Source organism: Varanus komodoensis, unplaced genomic scaffold, assembly GCF_004798865.1.
Source record: "Varanus komodoensis strain SLA01 unplaced genomic scaffold, ASM479886v1 scaffold51, whole genome shotgun sequence".
In the NCBI taxonomy this organism is placed as follows: Eukaryota; Metazoa; Chordata; class Lepidosauria; order Squamata; family Varanidae; genus Varanus; species Varanus komodoensis.
Window position 1 is genome coordinate 6,040,990 of NW_025336100.1, and position 23,573 is coordinate 6,064,562.

General features: G+C 41.1%; 1 protein-coding gene across 1 annotated transcript in view; it reads right to left on the minus strand.

Moving 5' to 3' along the window:
- The window catches only part of DHX8 (DEAH-box helicase 8), a 34,905-nt gene extending 13,247 nt beyond the window's left edge, over positions 1-21,658 (minus strand). The window contains exons 1-16 of the mRNA XM_044447328.1: positions 21,485-21,658; positions 19,569-19,654; positions 19,377-19,449; positions 18,737-18,819; positions 17,582-17,691; positions 14,978-15,283; positions 14,203-14,347; positions 12,761-12,961; positions 11,505-11,592; positions 10,987-11,084; positions 10,540-10,687; positions 7,894-8,075; positions 6,876-7,070; positions 5,749-5,934; positions 5,260-5,470; positions 1,676-1,857 (exon numbers count right to left, since the gene is read on the minus strand). Of these exons, the coding sequence (XP_044303263.1) occupies positions 1,676-1,857; positions 5,260-5,470; positions 5,749-5,934; positions 6,876-7,070; positions 7,894-8,075; positions 10,540-10,687; positions 10,987-11,084; positions 11,505-11,592; positions 12,761-12,961; positions 14,203-14,347; positions 14,978-15,283; positions 17,582-17,691; positions 18,737-18,819; positions 19,377-19,449; positions 19,569-19,654; positions 21,485-21,590 (2,400 nt within the window). The 5' untranslated portion in view covers positions 21,591-21,658. The remainder of the gene's footprint in view (positions 1-1,675; positions 1,858-5,259; positions 5,471-5,748; positions 5,935-6,875; positions 7,071-7,893; positions 8,076-10,539; positions 10,688-10,986; positions 11,085-11,504; positions 11,593-12,760; positions 12,962-14,202; positions 14,348-14,977; positions 15,284-17,581; positions 17,692-18,736; positions 18,820-19,376; positions 19,450-19,568; positions 19,655-21,484) is intronic.
- Positions 21,659-23,573: the final 1,915 nt, after the last annotated feature.

A 23,573-nucleotide genomic window follows, 5' to 3' on the forward strand; every position in this document is an offset into this window, starting at 1 on the left:
AACAACAACAACAACAACAACAACAACAACAATAACAACAACTTAAATAACCAGATGGCACATGAAAGAGCACTTTCAGAGACTGAATGTGAAATTTTGGGTTTCTAAGAAAAATATGCAGCTAGAGGACTGGAAGGTAGCTAGTTGTAGCTGCAATTTCACAACAGACAACCAGAAAGGAGACAGGAAATTACAGGCTGATTAGCTAAGTTTCTGTCCAAATGGTGAAAAGCATTACTAATTCAGAAAAAACATATAGAACAATGTGGCTTGAAGTGTAATCTATATAACTTTTGCAAAGAGAAGTATTCTCTCATAATTTTGAAAGCTCTACAGGAAACAAACACTAGAGAGGGTGATCCTGCCAAACTTTTGAGGCAACACAGAACGTATAGGGAATAGAAAATTGCCAGAATACCCAACATGGTCACATCTGACATCAAAATAAGAAACTTTTCAAAAATGAAAAAGGAGTAAGATGTTGAAAGGAAGAGTTAAAAGAATCAAATTTCTTATCATAGAATAACAGTGCTGGAAGGGGCCAAGAAGGCCATTGGGCCCAACCCCTTGCTCAGTGCAGGACTCCAAGTTAAATCATTTCTCTGAGATGGCTGTCCTGCTGCATCCTGAATGCTTCTCACGTGGGAAATCCCACAGTGGAGCACTAGGTTCCACTGTTGAATTCTCTGTCAAGAGTTTTCTCCATATGTTCAGCTGGAATCTGGCTACCTATAAATTGATCCCATTATTCCGTGTCCTGTACTCTGGAATGATGGAGAAGAGATCCTAGCCTTCCTCTTTGTGACAACCTTTCATGTGCTTAATATTACAACAATAGAAATTTAGCTGGAACGCTTATTACAGACTGAAAAAAGTTCCATCATGATTAATCAAAAGAGTAAAGGAGGCTATATGAGACAAGGTAATGTAAAAAAAAGGAAGTCTTGTTAATTAAAGAAAACAAAAGTGAGTGGAAACCATAGCAAATTGATCTAAATTGACAAAATGGCAAGTGAAAAGGAATTTTGGAAGTGTACAACTTTAAGGTAATGGAAATACATCAGAAGCAGTAAACACACCAAAGCAACATTGGATTGTTAGAGATTGTAAGAAAGAAAAATGAGTTCTTGCTTGACTGTAAAAGACCCTGGCAGATATACCTGCCTAACCTGCTTCTTTTCAGGGAAAGTGCCCAATGAAATGGGGGACTAGACAGGGACAGAAATAAACTTCTATGAGTATCTTACAAATGAAAAACAAAATTGCCAGGTCACAGAATTCTTAAGTAACTCAAATATTAACTTTGATTTACTGGCAAAAATACTCAACTTCCCCCAAACCCAAAGAGCTTTAAAAAATTACTCCTGGTTTTTAAAGTTGATAGAAATGTGTGGCACTTCCTCCCCCCCTTGTTAGCCCCTATCTGTCCCCTTCATCCTGTTATACAGAACTCCCATGTACAGAGGTGCTATGCTACTGAAAACTAGAGGATAGTAGTGTAGAGGAGGGTACAGAAGGAGACAGCAGAGAAGAGTTATCTGCCTCCTTGGTCTGCTGATTAATTATCTGAAGCATCTGCTGCACATAACAGACTTTCAGTCTGATCCAGAAGATACCTTTCCAATCATATTAGAGAGGGTTATCCCATCCTTCCAGAAAGTGGTCAAACAATTACCTTTCGACTGCCTGGGGGAGCAGGATCAAAGATCCGTGTTTGCATCTCACTAGGAAGCGCTGAATAGACAGGTAGGATTATCAGCTCTGGAACATCAGGACCTAGGGATTTCATCCGCTCATAAAGAATCTCACAGGCTGTGTCAATTTCTTCTTGACCGGTCAAAAATACCAGGATGTCTCCTGTGTGGAGGGAAACAAACTCCCTTTCAAAGGCCATTGACAGATACCAATACTCAGCTAATAAATCCAGGAACATATGAAAGCACAAAGTACTCCCTTATACTGACAGGCCAAAATTTTCAGACTGCACCTTTATAATTTCACTATAATAAATACAAACATAATTATCTAATCCTTATAGCTGTGAAAATAAGCTTGAAAATATGTACATACAAATCTGACTGGTTTACATAATTTGTTCTACGTGAAGAAGCATCATTCAGGTGGCAAGAACAGAATGTACATTCCATCACAATTGGAATGCTATATGTTGATAGCCACCATAATTCTTCTTTCTGGTGAATAGAGGGTATCTATGGTGGGTTACTTCTTCCTTCCATTCACTTGCAAAGTACTCTCTGCTCTGAAAGTATCAAATGTGAGGAGGTCCCTTCCAGTTTTGTGTTATGTTGAAAATAGAAATTGAGAATTACTTTCAGTCCACACTTTTAAGTGCACTTCTCTGAATTTTACAATACATTCTTGGCTCTTAAATTATTTACAAAAATGCATATAATGGGGAGAATTGCATCCAAATATCAACACAATTTTCATATATTTTTTTAAACGTACAGACTGATGAAGTAACTGGACAGACAGAATACATGGACAACCCAGCACAACTGGAAATAAACTAATTAGCCCATACATAATTTAAAGCAATTCTGGATAACTGCTTAACTGAAGTAACCACAGAGAAGTCGGGAAAAGATAGCCCATGCCAACAGGTCAAAGATTTCACAAGCTAGCCAATCAGCTTTCATGTTGCAAATTCTGTTGATATGTTTGCACAATCAGAGACCAGAGATGAGTTTGTGGCCACTGAAACTGGTTTGACAGCTGGATACCACTTTGACAGCTGATACAAGGTTTCACTGTGGTGAGTGATTGTACACCAAAAGTCAGTATGATGGCATGCTGCTCCAGCCAATTTGAAAGCTGAATTGAAACACAGCACAATCACCTGGTGGTCAGAGTGAGACTCCCAGCCAGTGAGACCCATCATTACAAGGATCCATACCCTTGATTAGGTTTGATGCCTGCCTCAAACAACTCAGGAAAGATCAGGAGTGATTATACCCCATGGGAAATCTTATCTTGCCAGCGGAGGGTTTCCGGAGTTCATTCACATGAAATCATGCCAGGGGACTGTGTCTATGCAGGAGATTTATCAACGCTAGAATGTAAGCCAGGTTCATAAAATCTGCAGTTAGGAGATTTAGAACTGATCACGACGAGTTTAGGCAGTCTCTCCTGTGGGGGTCAAAAGGCAAATCCTACTGCTTAGCAACACCCAAGATGTTAAAAGAACTGAGCTGACTGCAAGTGATGCTCAGAGACACTGATCTAGAATTCACAATCTGTCAGCCAGCCCACTACCCTCTAGGCAACTTACAAATCCTGTTCTAGAGTGGGGGCATGCAGAAGGGGGTTCAGGAAATGTAAGGAAACACATTGATGCCTTGGAGGTGCAGCTTGCCAGTGTGATCACTAGATGTCAACCCAATAGGGAAAGGTCTATCAAGGAGAGAGAGTCCTGAAGCTGATCGATTTTTAAAAATAAAGCAAAGGTTATCCATACAGAACATGAGATGTTTCACAAATTTGTTATAATCAATTCTAGACCTGAAAGATAACATCTCTTTTCCCATTGTGCAATTTCTATACCTGTTAGTCAAGATGACATGCTGGGCAGTTTACATAATGTAGCATCATGACCACCCACGATTTGGACAATTCAGAGCTAAAGTTGAATGAGTACAAATCTCCAGGTCCTGATGAACTCCATGCTAGAGTCATAAAGAAGCTGGCAGAAGAACTCTCAGAACCACTGTCTATTATCTTTAAGAAATCATGGACGACAAGGAAAGTGTCAGAGGACTGGAGAGGGGGTAATGTTGGCCCTATCTTCAAGAAAGGGAGAAAAAAAAACTTGGGAACTACAGACCAATCAATCTGACATCAGTCCCTGGGAAAGTCTGGAACAGATTATAAAGCAGTCAGTCTGCAAACAACTTGAAAACAATGCAGTGATTAGTAGAAACCAACATGGATTTGTCAGGAACAAATCCTGCCAGACTCATCTGATTCCCTTTTTTGATTGGGTAACCTTCCTGATGGACTGTGGGAATGCTGTAGACATAATATATCTTGACTTCAGCAAAGCCTTTGACAAAGTGCACCATGATGTCCCGATTAGCAACCAACTCAAAGTGGGCAAGATAGAACAACTATCAGGTGGATTCAAGTTGGTTACTCAACTGTGCTCATCAGTGGCACTGGGGAAAGGTAACTAGTGGGGTACTGCAGGGTTCAGTTTTGTTCCCAGTGCTCTTCAACATTTTTATTAATGATTTGGATCGGGAAGTGTAGGAAATACTTCTCAGATCTGTAGATGACACAAAACTAGGTGGGATAGCTAAATACCCTGGAAGAAGAAAAAAGATTCAGGGTGATCTAGATAAGCTGCAGCACTGGGCTGAAAATGAAGTCAAGCCTTCTCTGCTGTCTTTTGTGCTACAGAGAAAGATCAGTGGGCTGGTTTACTTCCTATTCAAATAATCTAAACACTGGGAATGGAGGCTATAATTAACTGGTTTTGTACAATGTGACAACCTATCATGGGTAAAGTCACAGTGGGTTGTTGAATTATGCAAATATGGACCACTTCTTCACAGGGTGGTTCATTTGTCTGCAGCAGGCTATCCTGACAAGCCATGGCTTGTAGTAGGGTTTTTGTATCCACAACAGTCTGTTGTGCTGCTTGAACCTGGGTGACAGACTCTATCATGGGTCAGTGAATCACTCAGCAAGAGCAGCAAAAAACCTGTCACTCTTGCTGAGCTTGCTGAAACCACTGTCTGTGACAAACACTCCAGCGAGTTCCCAAGTGGCACTTTGGAGTGACTGTCACTGGCTCAGTCTTCCCCTTGTCATCACAAGCCCTTTCTGTTCATTGCAGGTTCCTCCATCCTCCTTTTTGCCTGAAGATTACTATTGCCTTTCATGAACCCTGCAGTGATGACCAGTAAGAGCCCCTCCAAAGTGCTCAAGTGGCACATTGGAGCAGCAGTCACTGGATTACTACCCTTTTTATTCAAAATCTGCATAAATACCTCCATCCTTACACTTTTGTATTTTCAGGTGCCTGAAATCTTGCCCTGTCCTGGGAAGTATCTCCTGTAAAAGTGCAGGAGGCGCTACCCAGGAACATAGATAAAGATTAAAGATGCGGTTAATTTGTTGCTTTGCTTTCCCCAGAGAGCTGTCCAATGGTGAACAAAAGCATTATTTGCTAGTGAAAGGTCTGAGCTTGGCAGTTTAGAACCAGGATCTTATGCTAGATTTTATCCTGTGCTTTACCTGGTGGCTCTGTCAAGTGGATCTGCATGACTGTTATCAGGCTGGCATCCAGGTAATCTGTCTCTGGTTCCTTAGTATAGAGAATCTCCACCGGATATGTCCTGCCTGGGATAGTGAAGATAGGAGCTTCATAGAAATACTGAGAGAATTTGACAGCATCTAGGGTGGCTGATGTTACAATCAGTTTCATGTCCTGTCTCTTCTGAACTGTCTGCAGATAAAGGAAATTGGCAAAGCATGTCAAGGGTAGGAAAGACAGATGTGGTGATACAAACCACAAGGACCAGGAACCCTAGCTGGCATCCAAATTAGACAAGTCTTGGGTTTGTCCAGGACCCCGGACAAACGTGCTTTTTCATGTATTGAGCAAAAGGCTTACATAATTCAGAAGTCAGTATCCTCATTATACTCACATATAAAGCCTTCTACCAATGTCTGCTTTCTAACTTATCATGTTTAGGGCAAGGGGAGATTTGAATGAGCTGACACCTTTTTCAGGAGACCAAAGAGGACATCGGTGTGTATAGTACGCTCATGGGCTTCATCCAACATGATGATTGCGTACTGCGTCAGGTCAGGGTCAATGAGGCACTCCCGCAGTAGCATTCCATCCGTCATGTACTTGATCACTGTCTCAGGGCTGGTGCAATCCTCGAATCGGATCGTGTAGCCAACCTGTCAGCAAAAGGAACAAAGTGAACGACAGTGATTAAATGAAGAGCTGCGTCTACTATGCTGGTCTCATGCCAGTTTGTTTGTGAGCAATAATTAATTACACAAAGCTTACAGCGAGAGTGGGAAAACTTAAGCACTTGCCGTTTTCTTTATGGTGGCCCTATGCCACATCCCACAGCAACCAAGGAACATAATTTGGACTATGTGAATTTCACATTCATGATTACCTTAGGCAAAACCACAATCTCAAACCAGCAACCTGCATGTCTTGACTTGCATTAAAACATGACAATAGGGATTTACGGAATGGAGGGCTGTGAAGACAGTTTCGAAAGTGCTTTGGAAACACCTGAGAGTAACCTGAAAATCCAAAAATAGGATTTTCAGAGGTGGCCTAAGGTGTATATCCATGTTCTGCATAACTAGAACTATAATAAGTGCACAATTAAAGACAAAGTGGAAAAACAACAAGAGGCATAGTTCAGCGTATGCACGTCCTAAACAATGCTCAGGCTGAAGAGAACAACTGGCCAAAAAAGCACATCTTTTCCTGTGCAAGGACTCCCTGGCTAGGAAAAGCAGTATGGCAAATGATAGAGAACACAGGTTTCAACGGGCAGTGTGAATCCCAACCACACAAGTGCTAGATAGGGAGGGGGAATCTGTATGGGATAGGAAAAGGAAATCTGTGTGTACATATACAGAAGCAAGCTTTTAAGTATGGAACCATTGGGCCATGTACCTGCAGGATTTTTGGACTGCATCATCACTGGCCATTTTAAATTAAACAATATGCCCTCTACAGTTCATGACGTTCTCTACTGCTGTGTTTGGGGGGGAGGGGGAGAAGTTGGCACTGCTGCCACTCTAGAGTATTTTCCAATCATCCTTTTAAGCATTTCCAGGTTGTTGCATTCCAGAAAATCCTAATAGCATCTTACCTCCTGTCCCAAACAGCAGCCGAATTCCTCCGATACCCTCTTGGCAACAGACATGGCAGCCACTCGGCGAGGCTGGGTGCAGCCAATCTTCCCCCGGGAAGTGTAGCCAGCCTCAGCAAGGTACTGTGTGATCTGTGTTGTTTTTCCTGAGCCAGTTTCCCCAATGACTATCAGAATCTGGTTATCATGGACTGCCTGGAAAGGGAGAGAGATTTAAATAAGGCTGGCTCAGGTAAGAACATAGTTAATTTCTTAGCTAAATTTATATTTAAATATCTTCCCATGTCTACTCTATTTATTCTCCTCCACACATATAGTATCAAGAAGGAAAAGAAGCTCTAGTTTGTTTGCTGAATTGGCTCCTGGCAGTTTGATTATAAAATCAAGATAGCACTCATCGTGCCCACTAAACTGTGTCAATGCAATGACTTGTGGCAGACATTCAGGTGAGTTCCCCAGGCCCACATTCTTGACCCCCATACACCCAATTATATCCAGCACCCTGGAAGTTCTCTACCTAAAGGGTTTGCCTGCCTTATCAGGTGGCAGAACGTCTCCCATATTCAGGGTCTGGAAATTTGGAACAGCAAACCTGTAAGAACTCAGGCTCTACCTGTCTGTCTATATTTTTTCATCTGTATTATAGGATTATTTAAGTTTTAAATTATTGCATACAGTTATTGTATTGTAGCTGTTATTGTACATGTTTACTGTATAGAGTTCTATTCTTTGGATTAAAAGTCATCCTGAATAGAATATAGAAAGGCGGCACATAATTTGAATAAATAAATAGCAGTCTGCTAGTATATTGGGCACTAATATTTTAAACTGTCACTGAAAGATTTCAGGTTTTCTAGCTGCAGTATTTAAAGAATGAGTCTAACTCTCTATGTCCCCTTGAGCTTTGAAAGTCCACTGGCATCTCCTGTGCAGACCAGGACAAAGTGATTGGCCAGATGGAAGGATGGGCTTTATGACCCATTGGTCTGATTCAGAGTAGCTGATCATTTCAGTTTACCTGGATGAGCTGATCTTTCAGCCTAAAAATCGGGAGACTTTCCCGTTGCTCAATAATCGACAGCTGAGTTTTCTTGCCATAAGATGCTTTATTGCCTCCAAAAGCATGTTTCTTCCACTCAGGGATGTCATTGGGCATCATGCCAATACCCCGCATGTTTGCAGCAATTTGCCTCCCATCCACTAGGAAAGAGAGAGAAAGACAGTGAGATAATCCATTTAGAAACAGAAACACAGACTAGAAGCAGGTAACCTCTGGAGAGCAAACTAAGTAGAGGTCTGTTCAGAAAAGCCAGCTTCCAATGTGTATATCCAAGTGGGCAAGTGAGACTATTTCTGCTACCTTACTCCCAACATTCACCTGTTAAGTGGGCTGTTAACCAAAATGGCATATACACAGCTGCGTATTAATAGATAGCCATGTTTTACTGAACACAGCAATGGCAGGACAGGATGTGTTGGAAGTGTGAAGCTGCTATATGAATCATGTTTCACCCTCTACACTTTAGATACCCACATAGACAGAGTTTCTCTGAACAGCACTTATAACAGGCAAGAATTTTCCTACATTAAGGACAAACATGAGGAATCAGACAAAAAGATCCAAGTCCATTACTTGTGTTTCCCATACTAGGTGACTAGTAAGAAATTATCAAAAGCTAACCTGCATCTAGTAACTGGAGGTATACAACCTCTGAACATGCAGATTTCACTGTTGTTGTGGAGTCAATACTTATGGCAATCCTACAAATCAATAATTTCCAAAATGTTCTGTCCTTGACAGCCCTGCTCAGCTCTGATAAACTCAAAGCTATGCCTTCCTTATGGAATCATGGCATCTCATAGTTGGACTTCCCCTTCTTTTTCTGCCTTCAACTTTCCCTAGCATCATGATCTTCTCCACTGAGTCTTGCCTTCTCAAGATGAGACTACAGTAGGATAGCCTCAGTTTCATCGCTTTTGCTTCTAGAGAAAGTTCTTGCTTGATTTGTTCAGGTATCCGTTTATTCATTTTCCTGTCATAATTCTTCTGTATTCACAATTTTTGTTTTCTTAATATCCACTGCAGCCCTGCCTTTTATACTTTCTTCTTTCACTTTCATCAGGAGTCATTTTAATTCACTGCTGCTTTCAGCAAGTAATATGGAATCATTTGTATATCTTAAATTATTGATTTCTCCTTCCTCTGATCCAAATTCAGCATTCCCTGTAATATGTTCAGCATACAGATTGAACAGATAGGGAGATAAAATACACCCTTGTCTGATGCCTTTGCCTATAGGAGACTATTCTGTTTCTCCATATTCTATTCCAGCAGTAGCTTCTTGTACACAGTAGAGGTTATGCACCAGGCTATAATAAATTTGTTAGTCTTGGTACCACAGGACTTATTCTTTTTGTTATATAGGATATAACAAGCTACCTTTCCTGGAACATCCTAATGGTACACATTGCAATTACAGCTGGTGAGAGAATATTTGGTCATTCATTTCACAGCCTCAGTCTACCCATGATTAACCAGAAATGAGTACAATTAAATTCAACAGAATTTGCTGTTAAAGTGCATAGGTTTTACTTCATTGAAGAATATTAGAGGTTATCAAGATCTGTATTTAGGAGCAGGGGAAGTGATATAATCAGAATACTTCAGATATCCTTTCTTGCCTTTTCTCAGAAACGTTGAACTCATCCTTTAAAAAGGAAAAGGTTGGGACCATTCTGAGACCATTTCATCCTAAATGAAGGATGCTGCATGACAAAAATTTGGCTTCATTGTGAACTCTCATTTTGAAAACCCACTACAATGCCCCAAACCTGAGTAGAGATCCTTAGTCATCTAGTTTGAAAAATGTTCTAAGAAGGATTTTTATTAATTGATTATATTTTATTTCAGACTTTTCCTCCAAGGATCTCATGGCAGTATGCATGGCTCTTCTCTGTGCCTAAATATGTGACTAGCCCAAGTGTGTTTGTGAGACTAGCCCAAGGTCACTCTGTGAATGGGTGTTTGGACAGAGGCCTCTCCCATCCTAACCCTGCAGATTAACTACTATGCCATACTGGGTTTAGCTCAAGAAACTCAGAAATAGGGTACTATAACACACCTTATTGATAAAAACATCCTTCCTCCTCTGTTTTCTAACACTTAAAATAAAGAATGTCATGGGCCAGTATCCCTATTTTCTCCATATTTTGTATTTCATATGAAGAAAATGTAAAACATTAGAGCTTTCAATTAAATAAAACAAAAGGAAAAATAATAAATCAGCTTTTTAATCAGCTCTAAAAATAAGGAAGAACAGTCAAAAGCCATGACATGAATCAGATTTTTTTTTTAAAAAAAGAACATGAATCCAATATAAATTCATTCAAACTAAATTCATCTCTTCAAAAATTCATATAATAATGTTGCAGTCACAGAGATACAGTACTTCAAAGCTGAGTAGGAGAAAAAAATGTTGACCACCAACACCAGAGAGCTTTTCTGGAGCCTTGGGTCTATCAAATGCTTCCTACATTTTCTATTCTCATTTGAAGTATATACTATTATGTTCAATGGGTCAGACATGATTTCACAACTAACAACATTTCCCTAACTCTAATAACAGTATCTCTAAAACCCCACAAACAAAAATATTTGGCATACCATCTGGAAGGGGATCTACCCAGTGTTTGTTGAGTCCCATGGGAATAGAATCCATCTCTGCTTCCCGCTGAGCTTGTTTCAGTTCTCGCCTCTCCTTAGCAAGTGCGCTTTGCATCATGGCTGCTTGAGACAGGGATCCATCAGGGTTCTAGAACAAACAGGAAATGTTTACATTCTTACTGATTCCTGGAGATGGCATGAATCAGAGGTGCAGGGGTGTTGCTCAGCCAGAAAGACAAAGATGTAGATGAACTTATAATGAGCAAAGTCAACCAACCTTTTTACTGTCTTTCTAGAGGGATTTAGCTGCTCTTTAGTGTACTAGATCTAATTAAATTTTTTCATCATCCTGAGTGACAATAAATCTTACAAACAAACTGAGAGTCATTTTCCATAACTCTCCACTGATTGCAATTATGAAGGCAGCCAAGACCCAGATTCAGTCACCTTCACAATCTTGATGGGGCTCATATCCATGCTCTGCTTCGTGTGGCCTCGCAGGAATGGGGGCTCCTCCTCTACCAATTCAATTTCCAGGTCCTCATCTAGAAGAGATCAAACACATTTACATACCCATCATATTTAAAACAAAGGTTCCTCACTAGTCATCAACCCTCACTTTCTTTACCAAATAGACTAGGAATTGGCTTCTAACAACCTCTAGGCGAAACATGCCCTCACAATGAGGGTTGCCTGGTCCCCCGTTACCAAAATCCTGCCACCCATTATTCCATTGTTACTCCCTGCCCTGGTTTCCTCCAGGACTTCAAACACAAGCACTGTGGAGAGATTCACCCTTCACTACCACACTCAGATACCTAATGAATGAAATGGCCAGGAGGCTACTTGGGAAGAGCTTCACCATCCCCCAATTCACAGTGGATCTGGGGCAGAATGAGTTGCTAACTATGGAAGTACTCTAGTACATCAAGCCTATATCATTATAGGACCTGATATATCATTACCTTCCTCATCATCAACTTTTGGCAGGATTCCTGTTTCCTCATCAAAATCAGGGAACTCCTCCTTGGACAACACATTGGCAGCAATCATCTGGGAAAGAAGATATGAGGACAGATATCTTCAAATCTAGGGTAATTAGCACTACAATGCTAATGCTGTTTTTCATATCTAGAGAAAGCCAACAAGACACAGGTATGTCTGTGTTGATACAGGCAGTCCTTTTGAGGTCTCAATAATTCAGAGTTTTAAACGTTAAAACCAGGACGTTTAATTATGCCCAAACATGAAAAGAAAGCCAGTGAAGTTTTAACAAGATCTGGTGAGAAGTGCTACTCAGCTAATCTCATTCAATCATCTAGTTGACAAATTCCATCTTAGCTGCAGCTTCAGAGTAATAGTCAAAGGCAGCACTATGTAAAACACATTATAGTAGTTTAAGCAATTTCACAGGCCCTTCTATAACTTCTAAAGAGAGGTCAATAATACAGCCAGTGACCACAGAGAGCCCCAAGGGTGCCTGCCAGTTCCTGCTCAACTCCTTCCTCCCTTCCCTCCTCTGCTACTGACCACAAACCCCTCTTTCTGTCCATCACTGTGGCCTTTCATCATCTTTCCTTTTCTCCACTGCCTTTCTTCCCTTCCACCACTGCTGCAGGGTTTCTGCTATCATCCTCAAACCCTTCCTTCCCCCACTGCTGCCACTACCTTTCCATCCTCTCCTTTCCACTCCCCTCAGGATCTCCTTCCTCCCATCCCCACTGCTGAAGGCCTTCTGCCACTGTCCCCATTCTATTGCCATGGCTAATAGTAATACCAAAGCGGTTCTTTTCTTCTCCCCCATCCCCACTGTAGTCTTTCCTTTCCTTCCCCCTTCCAGTCACCATTACTTTCCCTCAAGCCACATGATCACTCCCCCCCCCCCCCCCCCACACAGCTGTTTTTCCTTCCCTTCTGCTTTACTCCAACAGATCAGAAAGATGAGTGCAGCAAGAGTAGGGGGCAAGTGGGAGAAAGGAGAAAATGGCAAGGAGGGCATTTAAGGTGTACCTACCCATCCTGATGGCATTTTTTGTGGTACTTGCAGATTTCAAAATGTAAAAGGTGCCCATGGATGCAAAACAGTTACCTACTCATTCTAAAATGTTCGCCTTTGCAGTAGCCAAGACTGAATGAAGCAGCCAAGGGCTTTTCCCTGCAGCCAAATCACCAGATTACTCACTGAATAGCAGTGCTCTGTTCATAAACCAGAAATGGTTACCTGCTTAATTTCCCATTTCTCTGGGTCTGAAATACGGGTGAGGCGCTTTCGTTCCAGTGAATCATCCTCCACCTCAGGAGCACTGACCAAGGACAGATGAGTAGGCCTATCTGGATTTCTCATGGCTGCCTCTTCAGTCTCGCCAATAAGGTTCCGGCGTCTGTTTGGGTTCAGGTCTTCCCCTGTGTCTTGATCTACATCCTAAAGTAAACACAAATCATGCCTTATAATGTACTTCTATAATGTAGCTTTTGTTAGGACAAAATCTGTTATCCCACAACATAACACACCCCTCAGGTGAGAAGTAGTGTAACAGTATGCCTGATATTTACCATTTCTGTATTTATATCTTGCCTTTTTCCCTTCCAAGGAACTCAAGGTGACTTATGTAATTCTGCTCCTCCTCTCAATTTAATCCTTACAACAACAACCCTGTGAGGTAGACTGATCTAAGAGTTTGTGACTGGCCCAGTCACCCAGTTAGCTCCATGGGGACTAGAGGCCAGATCTCCTGAGCCCCAGTCTGGCACTCCTAACCACTATACCACACTGGCTGTTTTTGTCTTGGAAGGGGCAAGAGAAGGGAGTTTTCAGGGGTAGGGAAGAACAGCACTGGTCAGAAAACAGTGGCTGCACTGTGTCTGCAATACTTTAGAGTCAGTGTAGGCTTTCCAGTCCCCGGCCCTGAAAGTTACAATGCTCTCCCTCTCACCACCTTTAAAAAAGCCATTGATAACTAATGCAGTGTGGGCAACACTCAGCCCATGGGTACCATGCACCCTCTCCAATTCATACACACAGACATACATTTTCCCCCCTGGCATTGGCAGGGTATATGCAGTCCATGTGGTGGAGGATTCCAGGGGTGGAAATCTGCCCCTAGACCTCTCAAATTTGGCCACACCTGAAATAAAGAATGGAGGATAGAAATCAAATATCTACAAGTCAAACTAATTTTAGAGTAGGACTGCATAACTGAAATCTCAGCTTATGAAGAACATCCTGCATTTGAGCAGAGAACTTCTGGGGTTTTTTTTAATGGCAAGACTGGCTTAATCTTGAATAATGCAAAAGAGCTGTGCTATATAGAATGCCAGAAGGACAACAGCAACAGCCAGGAAACATCTAGACATTTCTGTGAATTCAGAGCATTACCCAGGCCCTTGCCCAAGCCAGAAATAGAATCTTTATTTATATTATTATATGGCCAAAAGAAGGAGGGTGACAAAAGAAAGGTCAGAGAATGACCAATAAATAGTGAAGACATGAGACAAAAGAGAAGCAGCAAGGTGAGACTAAAATGACAGGAGAAAAGGCTTGGCTGGGGATGTAAGGGATGTCCTGGGCAATCAGGAGCAACATGGGACAGGAGAGCAAGGGAAGAAAAAGAAACAGAAGCAGAAAGCCTCTGGAATTACACAGAACAGAGGTTCATCTCCTACCTTCATGCTGAGGCTTGTTTTGGAGCCAGTGAAGGACAGTACTTTGACCTTCACCCTCTGGCCTTTGCTCACCACATCAGCCACATTTGCAACACGGCCCTCACGGCGCAGCTCTGAGATGTGTACCAGTCCTTCCCAGCGCTTTCTAGAGGGCAACAGAGCATGGCAAATAACAAGTGGAAATTAGCCAGTGATGATCTATGATACCTCATGCCAGAACCTTCTAATGTTTTAAAATGTTATTCAACCAATGGGGAAAAAAACAAGGTTACAAGAGTAATACAACATCTAATAGCTGGACTAGTAGATTTAGACACTGCTTACTTGAAAATAGGTTCCTGGAATTAATAGACCTTGCATTCTGTACTTGTATAGTCTGATAACCCATTTCTCTGCTAACAGAGAATGGAATCTACTAAAATCTAATGCAAATTTTCAAAAATCCTGAAAAGTCTTTAGGTTACACAGGACTTGTCTTCAGGTAGAATTAGTTATTTTTAAAGAGAAAATCAACATGTTATCCAACCAGAGATACGTTTATTATTTTTATTCACTTAAAAAGTACATGTTCTTTCAAGAAAGGAGTACAAAATAATGAAAGAGGAAGTACTTTAACTAGCAATCCAGTAATAAACAGAAAAAAGATAGAATAGTTTATATATGTAAAACCATATGCCAATGACAGAGATATTGTCTCACTTGCTTCATATTTCAAATTGCACAAAGCAGCACTAGCTGTGAATGAAAAAGGTGACATCCGTCTTGAATCAGATACCTGAGTCCTTCAAGCTGGACAAAGCAGCCAAACTGCATGATGCTGGTGACCTTTCCATTGTAGATATCTCCAATGGAAGGCTCCTCTGGTGGAGGTCGGTCTATATGCTTATCCCTCCATCGCTCATTGCTCTTCTCTCCAGGCCTGTCCCGCTCCTTGCGGTCCCAGCTTGGACTTCTGCTCCTGGAGCGATACCTGGATTTACCCTTATTCCGTTCCCGCGTCCGTGAGTGAGAGGAAGACTTCCGCTTCCGCTTCCGATCTCGATCTCTGCTGCAGCTGCGACTCCTATGCTTCTTCTTGGTCCTAACAAGAGACAAGATCGCTCTTATCTCATCTGATTTAGGATTCCATTTTATTAATGAGTGGTCCCATTGCTCCCAGTTGTCACTACTGCATGAATGAATACCAGTTCACACAAACAATGGGAATAAGAAGTTCACTAGACAATTTCTTTGATTAAATTTCACTGTTCATGGCAGATAGCATCTAGCGGATGGGGAATGATGGGTTAGGTCCAAGAATGGTGCCTGCTTTCCAGGAGAGGGGCAGGTTATTTAACATCAATTGTTAAATTAACAGATGTATGATTTGAGTTTATCAGAACAATTCATTATTTGCTTGGTATTAGTAACTGCCATTCCACATTCCACATGATTTTGCCTTTTTTCTAATGAAGCAACACAGCAGTCAGCAATTTCTGTCTCCTTTAAAGAATCAAAAGAGGACATTTTTAAATTTAAATTGCCCTATCCATGAAGAATAGAAAAGCAAATAAGAGGAATGCATATTTAAGTTAAATATTAAAGGAAGCTAAAAAGATCCTTTTTAGCTCTGATGTTTTAAGCAAGGGAAGGTATAAAATGGTCCTGTTGGTTGGCGGATCGGGCTTCAGAAAGGGTGGATTTGACCTGGTCCTGAATGGGGTTGCACTCCCTCTTAGGGACAAGGTCCGCAGCTTAGGAGTACTCCTCGACCCGGAGCTTTCATTGGAAGCTCAGGTGACAGCGGTGGCGAGGAGCACTTTCCTTCAGCTTTGGCTGATTAATCAGCTGCGCCCCTACCTGGAGTACGACTGCCTGGCGACGATGACACACGCGCTGGTGACTTCCCGCCTTGACTTCTGTAACATGCTTTACGTGGGGCTTCCCTTGAAGACGGTCCAGATACTTCAATTGGTTCAGAATAGAGCTGCCAGGTTGCTGACGGGGACAGGGCGTTATGTTCACATGACTCCAGTCCTCCATCAGCTTCACTGGCTTCCCACTGAAGTCCGGGCCCAATTCAAGATGTTGGTTATGACCTATAAAGCCCTAAACGGCTTGGGTCCTGGTTACCTGAAGGAGCGCTTACATCCATATATGCCCAACCGCCCCTTGAGATCTGCGGGAGAGGCCCTTCTCCGGGAACCCTCCGTGAAAGAAATTAGGAGGGTAGGTACTCGGAGGAGGGCTTTCTCTGCGGTGGCGCCCAATCTATGGAATGTGCTCCCCAGAGAGGTCCGCCTGGCGCCGTCGTTATTTGTTTTTCAGAGCCAGGTGAAGACCTTTTTATTTAAACGTCATTTTAATTGTTAACAATATTTACTTATTTATCTAGCCAGGCCGACTTCTTTTCTTTTACAACTTCTTTTATATCTTTTATATTTTTTATTTATTTTATATTGTTAATTTTAATTTTATATTGTTATTTTTGTATTTTATTGTATTTTATTGTGTTGTAAACCGCCCCGAGGCTTCGGCAAGGGGCGGCATAGAAATGTTCTAATAAATAAATAAATAAATAAAATCCTATGTCAGTTGGGCTTCTTATTTATTATAGCCATTCTTTATAGCTTTAAAGGAGCTGTTCATGGTGCTGAACTCCACCACCCCCACATAAGTTCACCACCATGCAGCACTACACCACTCAACCTCTTTCTACCAAACCTCTTTCCCAAAAGTAGCTCCTATTTGCAAATTTTAATTTTCTTCAGTAAGTCTTAGAGGAGAAGTCTTCCCATCCAGAAAGGGCATCCAATCTAGAATACTGTCAACCTCTATCCGTTAAGTAACCCATCTCTATTTTTAGAAGGACAATGCAGAGAGAATTGGTGCAAAACACTGAGGGGATTGTTCCTGGAGGTGAGCTGGTAAGACATCAGCTAGGACTGTAATCTTCTATAGAGGCCTGTTATTGGAAGAAGAGTGGCATATGAAACGCTCCAAGGAGCAGCAAAGGCCACAGAAGGAAGCAAGAATGGAAGACATCTAAAGGAAGTTAACAGTATTTTCAGAATCCTAATGCCTCTCCCTGCTTGGTGAGTCAATCAGAAGCAAGGCATGACAGAATTCAAGAGAGCAGCAGGGCTTGGCCTAGGGACTGAATTTAGGATCTCACAAAGAAAACACTGGAAGTTGTTTTGTTTTGTAAGACAGACTGAAATATTGTGGCTTCCCCTGGATGCAAATCACACCTAATCATGGCTACTATTGTGATGACAGTTGTTCATTCCTGAGGACATGCTGTGTCTAAAATTAGAACTGAAACGATCACTTATGGTTTCTAAAAAGCACACACTGAAAAAAAATCTTTTGCAGGGGGAATGCTGTCCAGAGAACCTACTCATCCTCATTGTTCCAGTGTTTCTCCTGTCGGCCCGCTACAGGCATTAACGCTTCCAACTCCTTTAGGGCATCAGCAGCCACCTTCACATCATCCTCATCCAGCATTGTCTGTGCAAGCAAGAAAGAAGATCCTGAATAGACAGCAGGTGTGCTTTTTCAGCATCTCTCTCAAGGGCATGTGGTGGTAGCTGTCCTAAACAGAGTTCCTCCTAGCTGCAAGGCTAGAAATCACTCTACCTGGTCAAGAAAGAGCAGCTAGAGCCAGGCAGCCAGCAGTGATTCAAAGTTTCTACAAAACAAGTTCCACTTTTAGACTTAGTATCATACCAAATGAATACAATACATACAGTTTAAAGGAAATTGGGATACCAGAATAAATATTATACTGGTCACATTTAAAATCAAAGTGGTAATTACTTTTATAGATAACTATCTTTAGGCAGCAAAAACACTTATACCTACAAGTGTTCAGGTATGCTAAATGTAGTCTAAGGTTTTCAATGTACTTTTCTTTAAATTCTAACAAAAGGGATGTGTATACTATTGAGTTGTCATGTCTTAAAATATTCAGAAGTACTCCAATAAAACTAATTTACAAATAAAGCTTTAAATACACATTTTGAAATCCACCCTGCCAAACAATCAAGTATTTCATTTTAAAGTATTTTTGGCTATTGTAAAATGTTTCAGATAATCATGCAACTAAAGGCACAACCCTATGCCATGTAGACAAAAATGGCCTAAATTCACAGCATGCTCCAACTTTTTGGAAGCCTTAGAAGGCCTTTTTTGGGCTATATTTGCATAGCATCGTTCCCTAATACAATTACTATATTATGTGCCAAACATATTAAATTAGGTCCCTGATAATTCAGGGAATCAGAAAGTTTCCCTGCTTCAAACTTTCTGAAAAATTCCATCACTGTTTACGAACATGAAATTTTGTTACACACTCCTTTATCTTCGACTCCATCCCTGAGAATCAGCTGCCTGATTTTCATTCTTGACTCTGCACTGCACCGCTGCCTTATTTTCAACTTGTTCTGTTGTTCCTGTCCGCCCAATCCCTCTACTCTGTTACTCTGTTTTCCCACCTTCTCCTTAGGTACAAACTGTGAACATTTCCAGCAAGGAAAAACACATAAACACCTACCCTGACAATGGGATTGTCTGGTCTACATAGGGCTGGAAACAATTCCTTGAACTTCTCTTTTTCTGTTCTCACTTTAACAGCTTCTAATGTGATAATAGAAATAAAAGCACATGCTTTTAAATGTTCTGATTATGTAAATAGAAACATTTTTTGTACTAGCTAGGTCTCTGTATCATTTTATTTTGGTGGATATTCTTTTAATAATGATATTCTGTATTTTCCTTTCTTACTGTCCTAGGTCATTGCTGAACATGGTGGGTTGGGGGGAAGAAAAGAGACAAACTACACATATAACTAGTCCCAGAATCCCACAGCTGTAAAGGTAAAAAAAGCCCCTCTAGCTTAACAACCTGCTACAAGAACAGTCTATTAATTATTCTCCCATCTAATCCCCAGCCCTATCATTCTGTACTAGGGGTGGGTAACCACAAGTTAAATATGGCCTCCAATACAGTTTTATCCAGCCCCTTCAAATAGCAATCCAAAGGTGGCAAATATATTTGTTAATAGTTTTTGAGTGAAGAGAAGAATGACTATTTCTCATCCAAACTTATTAGCTATGCTATGCCCCTTCTCCTATACTTATGTAAGAATTGTGTCTTCATCCCTGAAGGCTGACTGATAAAAGATGAATACTTACCTTTGCTAGTGGAAGGTTTTGCAGGTGGGCGCATTGTTTGTATAAGACGTAGCAGGTTGCTGATGAGAGAATCCTGACACACAAGGAGGGAAGGGGTCAGAAACAGAACCTTTAGATGCAACTGTTCGTAATTAGAGCTAATTTTCCTATCAGCTAAAATAATACCCTGTACAGGTTCCAGAAGTCACTTACTGTGAATTCAGCACCATTCTTCACCAAGGCTGTTTTGAATGCCTCAAAGGTTGTATTTTTTTCTGCAAGGTTTATCACAAACTCAGCTGTGGAAAGGATTGATAAAAGGATTAAATACAAAGATGGAAAAGATTAGACTAAAATGGATCAGATATCCATTTTTTTGGCTCAGTATTTAAAGCAGTCAAGAATCCTAGAATTTAAATATCAAAGTCCACCCTATGAGATAAATTAGTTACTGCCAGGCAGATCCAGTGCTTCAGAAATTGAACTATGTAATCTAAACCATAATGTGTGATAAGGAGATTATATGTGCAATGAAGAGATGCTGGCACCCTAAATAGCTCCAGATTTAGACAAACAAATCAGTCCAGCTACATATCTGAAAAATGGGGAGGGACTTTCAGGAGAAAAAAAAAATGTGTTCAGGGTTGAAATACAGTAGCAAGCAAAAGCAGTTAAGGGGGTTCTCTCAGAATCAAATTTTATGTTTAGATAACTTTACGACAACTCTACATCCTGCCCCTATTTTTGGCAGCCCTGTACTCAAAAGCAACTGACATAGATAGAATTAATTATTTTATTAACAGTCATCACTACTTATTAGGCTCACTGCAATATATTTGCTGGGCAATTCCAGGAAAATTCTCTTGGATTCAGCAGGGCTTAGAATCCAATTTTATAATCAATGCACATATGTAGATTATGTGTTTTTTTCCCAGAATAAATGGGGAAAAGATTTAGGAACACTGGTTCCCAAGAAATTTGGACTGCAATATTTGACTAGAAAATTTTATAAATACATACCAGTGATATCTTATTCCATATAAATTAAAATGTATGCATTTGTTATATTATAATTATAGGAATTATAGTCACTTAACATACAAATTGCATGCATTTTGCCAATATTAAGAAATCTGTATTTTTTTGAAATATAAGAAATTTTGGCACTTTCTGCTGGTGTACACTGAACAAACAATAGGGGTATAAACATTCAACAGAAACATTGAGTTTCAGTTAATAACTTATGGATTTAATAATTTAATAAATAGCCAAGCAGCCAAAATGATATGAAACAAGATATCAATCTTCTTAATATGGCAAAAATCTCTACCACTTCATATAGGAAGTTTAACTCTTTATATGATTGGTTTTACAGAGTCTCAGCTGTCTGGTGATAGTAACAAAACTTACTATATAAGCTAAGAAAACAGCTATGATAATACCTTTGTCAACCATGGATGCCCTTTATCATAATTTGGAATTATAAATTCCATAGTGATAGAATTCCTTTTTTTCTGTTTACTGTGATCTGTGTAATTTATGCATTAGCTATCGTCAAGGCCAAGAATAGCTCAATGTTTTGGTGGTGTTTTTGGCGGGGAGCTCGCACCCATATGTTCTATTTATTCTTTAAATGAAAGTACACATGCTAAAGAAGATCACCATCAATTTAGGACAGAGAAAGTCCAATTTAACTATTTCAGGAATCCACATTGCTCGATGAAAGGGCTTTAGTTGACCAATTTGAGAACTCTGTTGTGTGAAGTCTGATTCTACTTGACACCGTTTGGAACAAAGCACGCCTGACAGCAACCATTTCCCACTAATTTTAAGAGACAACCCCTCCATCATCTATCCAGCCTTATGAGACCACAAGGTACCCACAAAACTCGGCAGGGGAGGTAATACGGACTCAGCAGCATCACACTGCAGAGTCCGAAAACACCAACGGCAAGTCGGAAAGACCGCCCCCCCCGCCCACGGGCCTCTCCAGCGCTGCGAAAACACACCAGCGCGGAAAGAGCAAACATACTGTCTGGGATATCTACGGTGGGGTGCTCCGTTTCCCTCCTCCGCGCACAGAGGCACAAGATGGAGGCGCCCACACCTCTTCACCTCCAGGGACCTACCCAGGTCTTTGTCATTGATGCCCAGGTGGTTGTCGAGTTCGGTACAGACTTTGGAGACAAGAGAGAGATATTCGAGCTTGGCAAGCTCCTCCGTAGGATCCGCCATGGTACCTCCAGCCAGGCCCAGGGCCTTTGCCCATCTGGGAACAAACGCTTCCGGGTACCTTCAGGATTAATCTTTCAGTATGAGATTGTACCGGAAGGGGGAAACCTCACTTCCTGTTTTTGCAACGTCATCATCCGTAGTCTGAGAAATCAGATTACAGTCACGAGCAGTCGCTCTGATGTCATTAGAGCTCTTCCCGCCTTCCTCCGGTTGGAGGAGCGGATTGCTCCTAGGAGCCAAGGGAGATAGCCAGTGTTCAAATATAGCTGTGGCTGGACAGCAGCTGTGGGTCCCGTCTTCACCCATAAAGAGAAAAGATCCCAGCAAAGAGATGTTACTGCATTTGGTGGCAAATGTGATATCTTACATCTGTCTGCGTGTAAGACCATGGAGGCAAGGCTTCTGCTTACACGTTAGCGCCAGATTTGGCCAGAGAGGTGGTCCGAAGGGATAAATCAAAATATATCTTTGTTGCATCCAGAAGCGAGTTTTTAATGAAGAGTTTGGGTTGAAAATTCGAAACAGTGTCAACCCCATCTTTGACCTGTCATATTTATAATATTCTGCGGGATTGTACAACGTCTATTTTCAGCAATTCCCCCTGCAACCTGCAATGTGAGAGGAGCAATACTAGACAAATGCAGAATTGTTATATGCCACTCTTTAAATCTCAGATTGACCCCCACCCCCGCAACCTTTAGTGGGGGTATCACATGATGTGATTAACCTCTCATAAACCATTTTTTCCACCTCGGCCTAACCCGCTGAAAATGTCATCCACTCTTTCCTAGTAGCAGCCTTTTGCAACCTGCAATATGCATATAATGAACCACATTTACCATAGAATTTGCATAAACTGATTTAAATGTTGCAAAAATTTTAAAATCCACATAAAATAGGGCATGAGCTTGAAAAAGCATGAACTGGCTTTGCTAATACCATTGTGGGTGGACAGGCAGTAGCTGCATGATTGGACATGGCATTCAGTCACACACCTACTGCAACTCTATAAATGATTCCTCTAAATTAAGACTTTCTCCTTTGATTTTAAGGATAGTAACATGCTTTTTACTTGCAGTCCAGCAGGAGTGTATTTAGAGAAGGAGAGAGAAGCAAGTTTTGTTCACCTGGTAAACAAACAAATTTTGGGATAGCCTGGGGCAGCAGGGAGAACCTTACATTTCCTAGCATGATTGTGAAGGGGAAACTACATCTCTTGCAACCTGATTCTCTTATTCCAGGAATTGTCCCCGCTTCACTACTCTGTCTAGCTGTCATGTTTACACATTTATTGTTCAGAGGAGAGTACAGATGATGGAACTGCTGAGAGTCTCTCCAGAAAATCCTTGGGGTGGAAGAGTAAAACTAGGAGGACAAGGGCAAGGAGTAGAAGATTTGGGAAATGGCTGTAAGTGTCAGAATCTCGGAATCTCAATTTGAGAAGAGGGAATAAAACTCGGCTTCGTGGGAAAGACCAAGTGTCCAGACCATCAGAGGCTTTATTGTTTTACCCAGGTTCCTCACAGGTCCATACTCAAGATAATGCATTACCAGGCAGGCAGAGATGAACTCTGCTGCCAAGCTTCAATACCATTACAGGACATTTATAGGTACACAGGTACAGGGCAATTGATGACAGAATGCAGAGATTACAATAAGATTCTGAGGTCATCACATACAGAACAGATAAAGAAATGTCAGTCAATCACACAGTAACAATGAGATTACAATATTTCTAATTGCCTGTATTGAAACTTTAGTTCAGTAGCTTGAACCCATCTCCAGGTCTGCTTAAAACATGTAAATTCAAGCTACTGAAACTATGCATGAACTCAAGACTCTTATCTACTCTAGACATTCTGAATTGGCCAGGGCACATGGAGCCTCTGGGCTATCAAAACATACTTCCTTGTAAACTGAATTCCAACAATGACTATTTACGATGTATATTTGGTTTGGACCGAATGGCCTGTCTACTGTAGC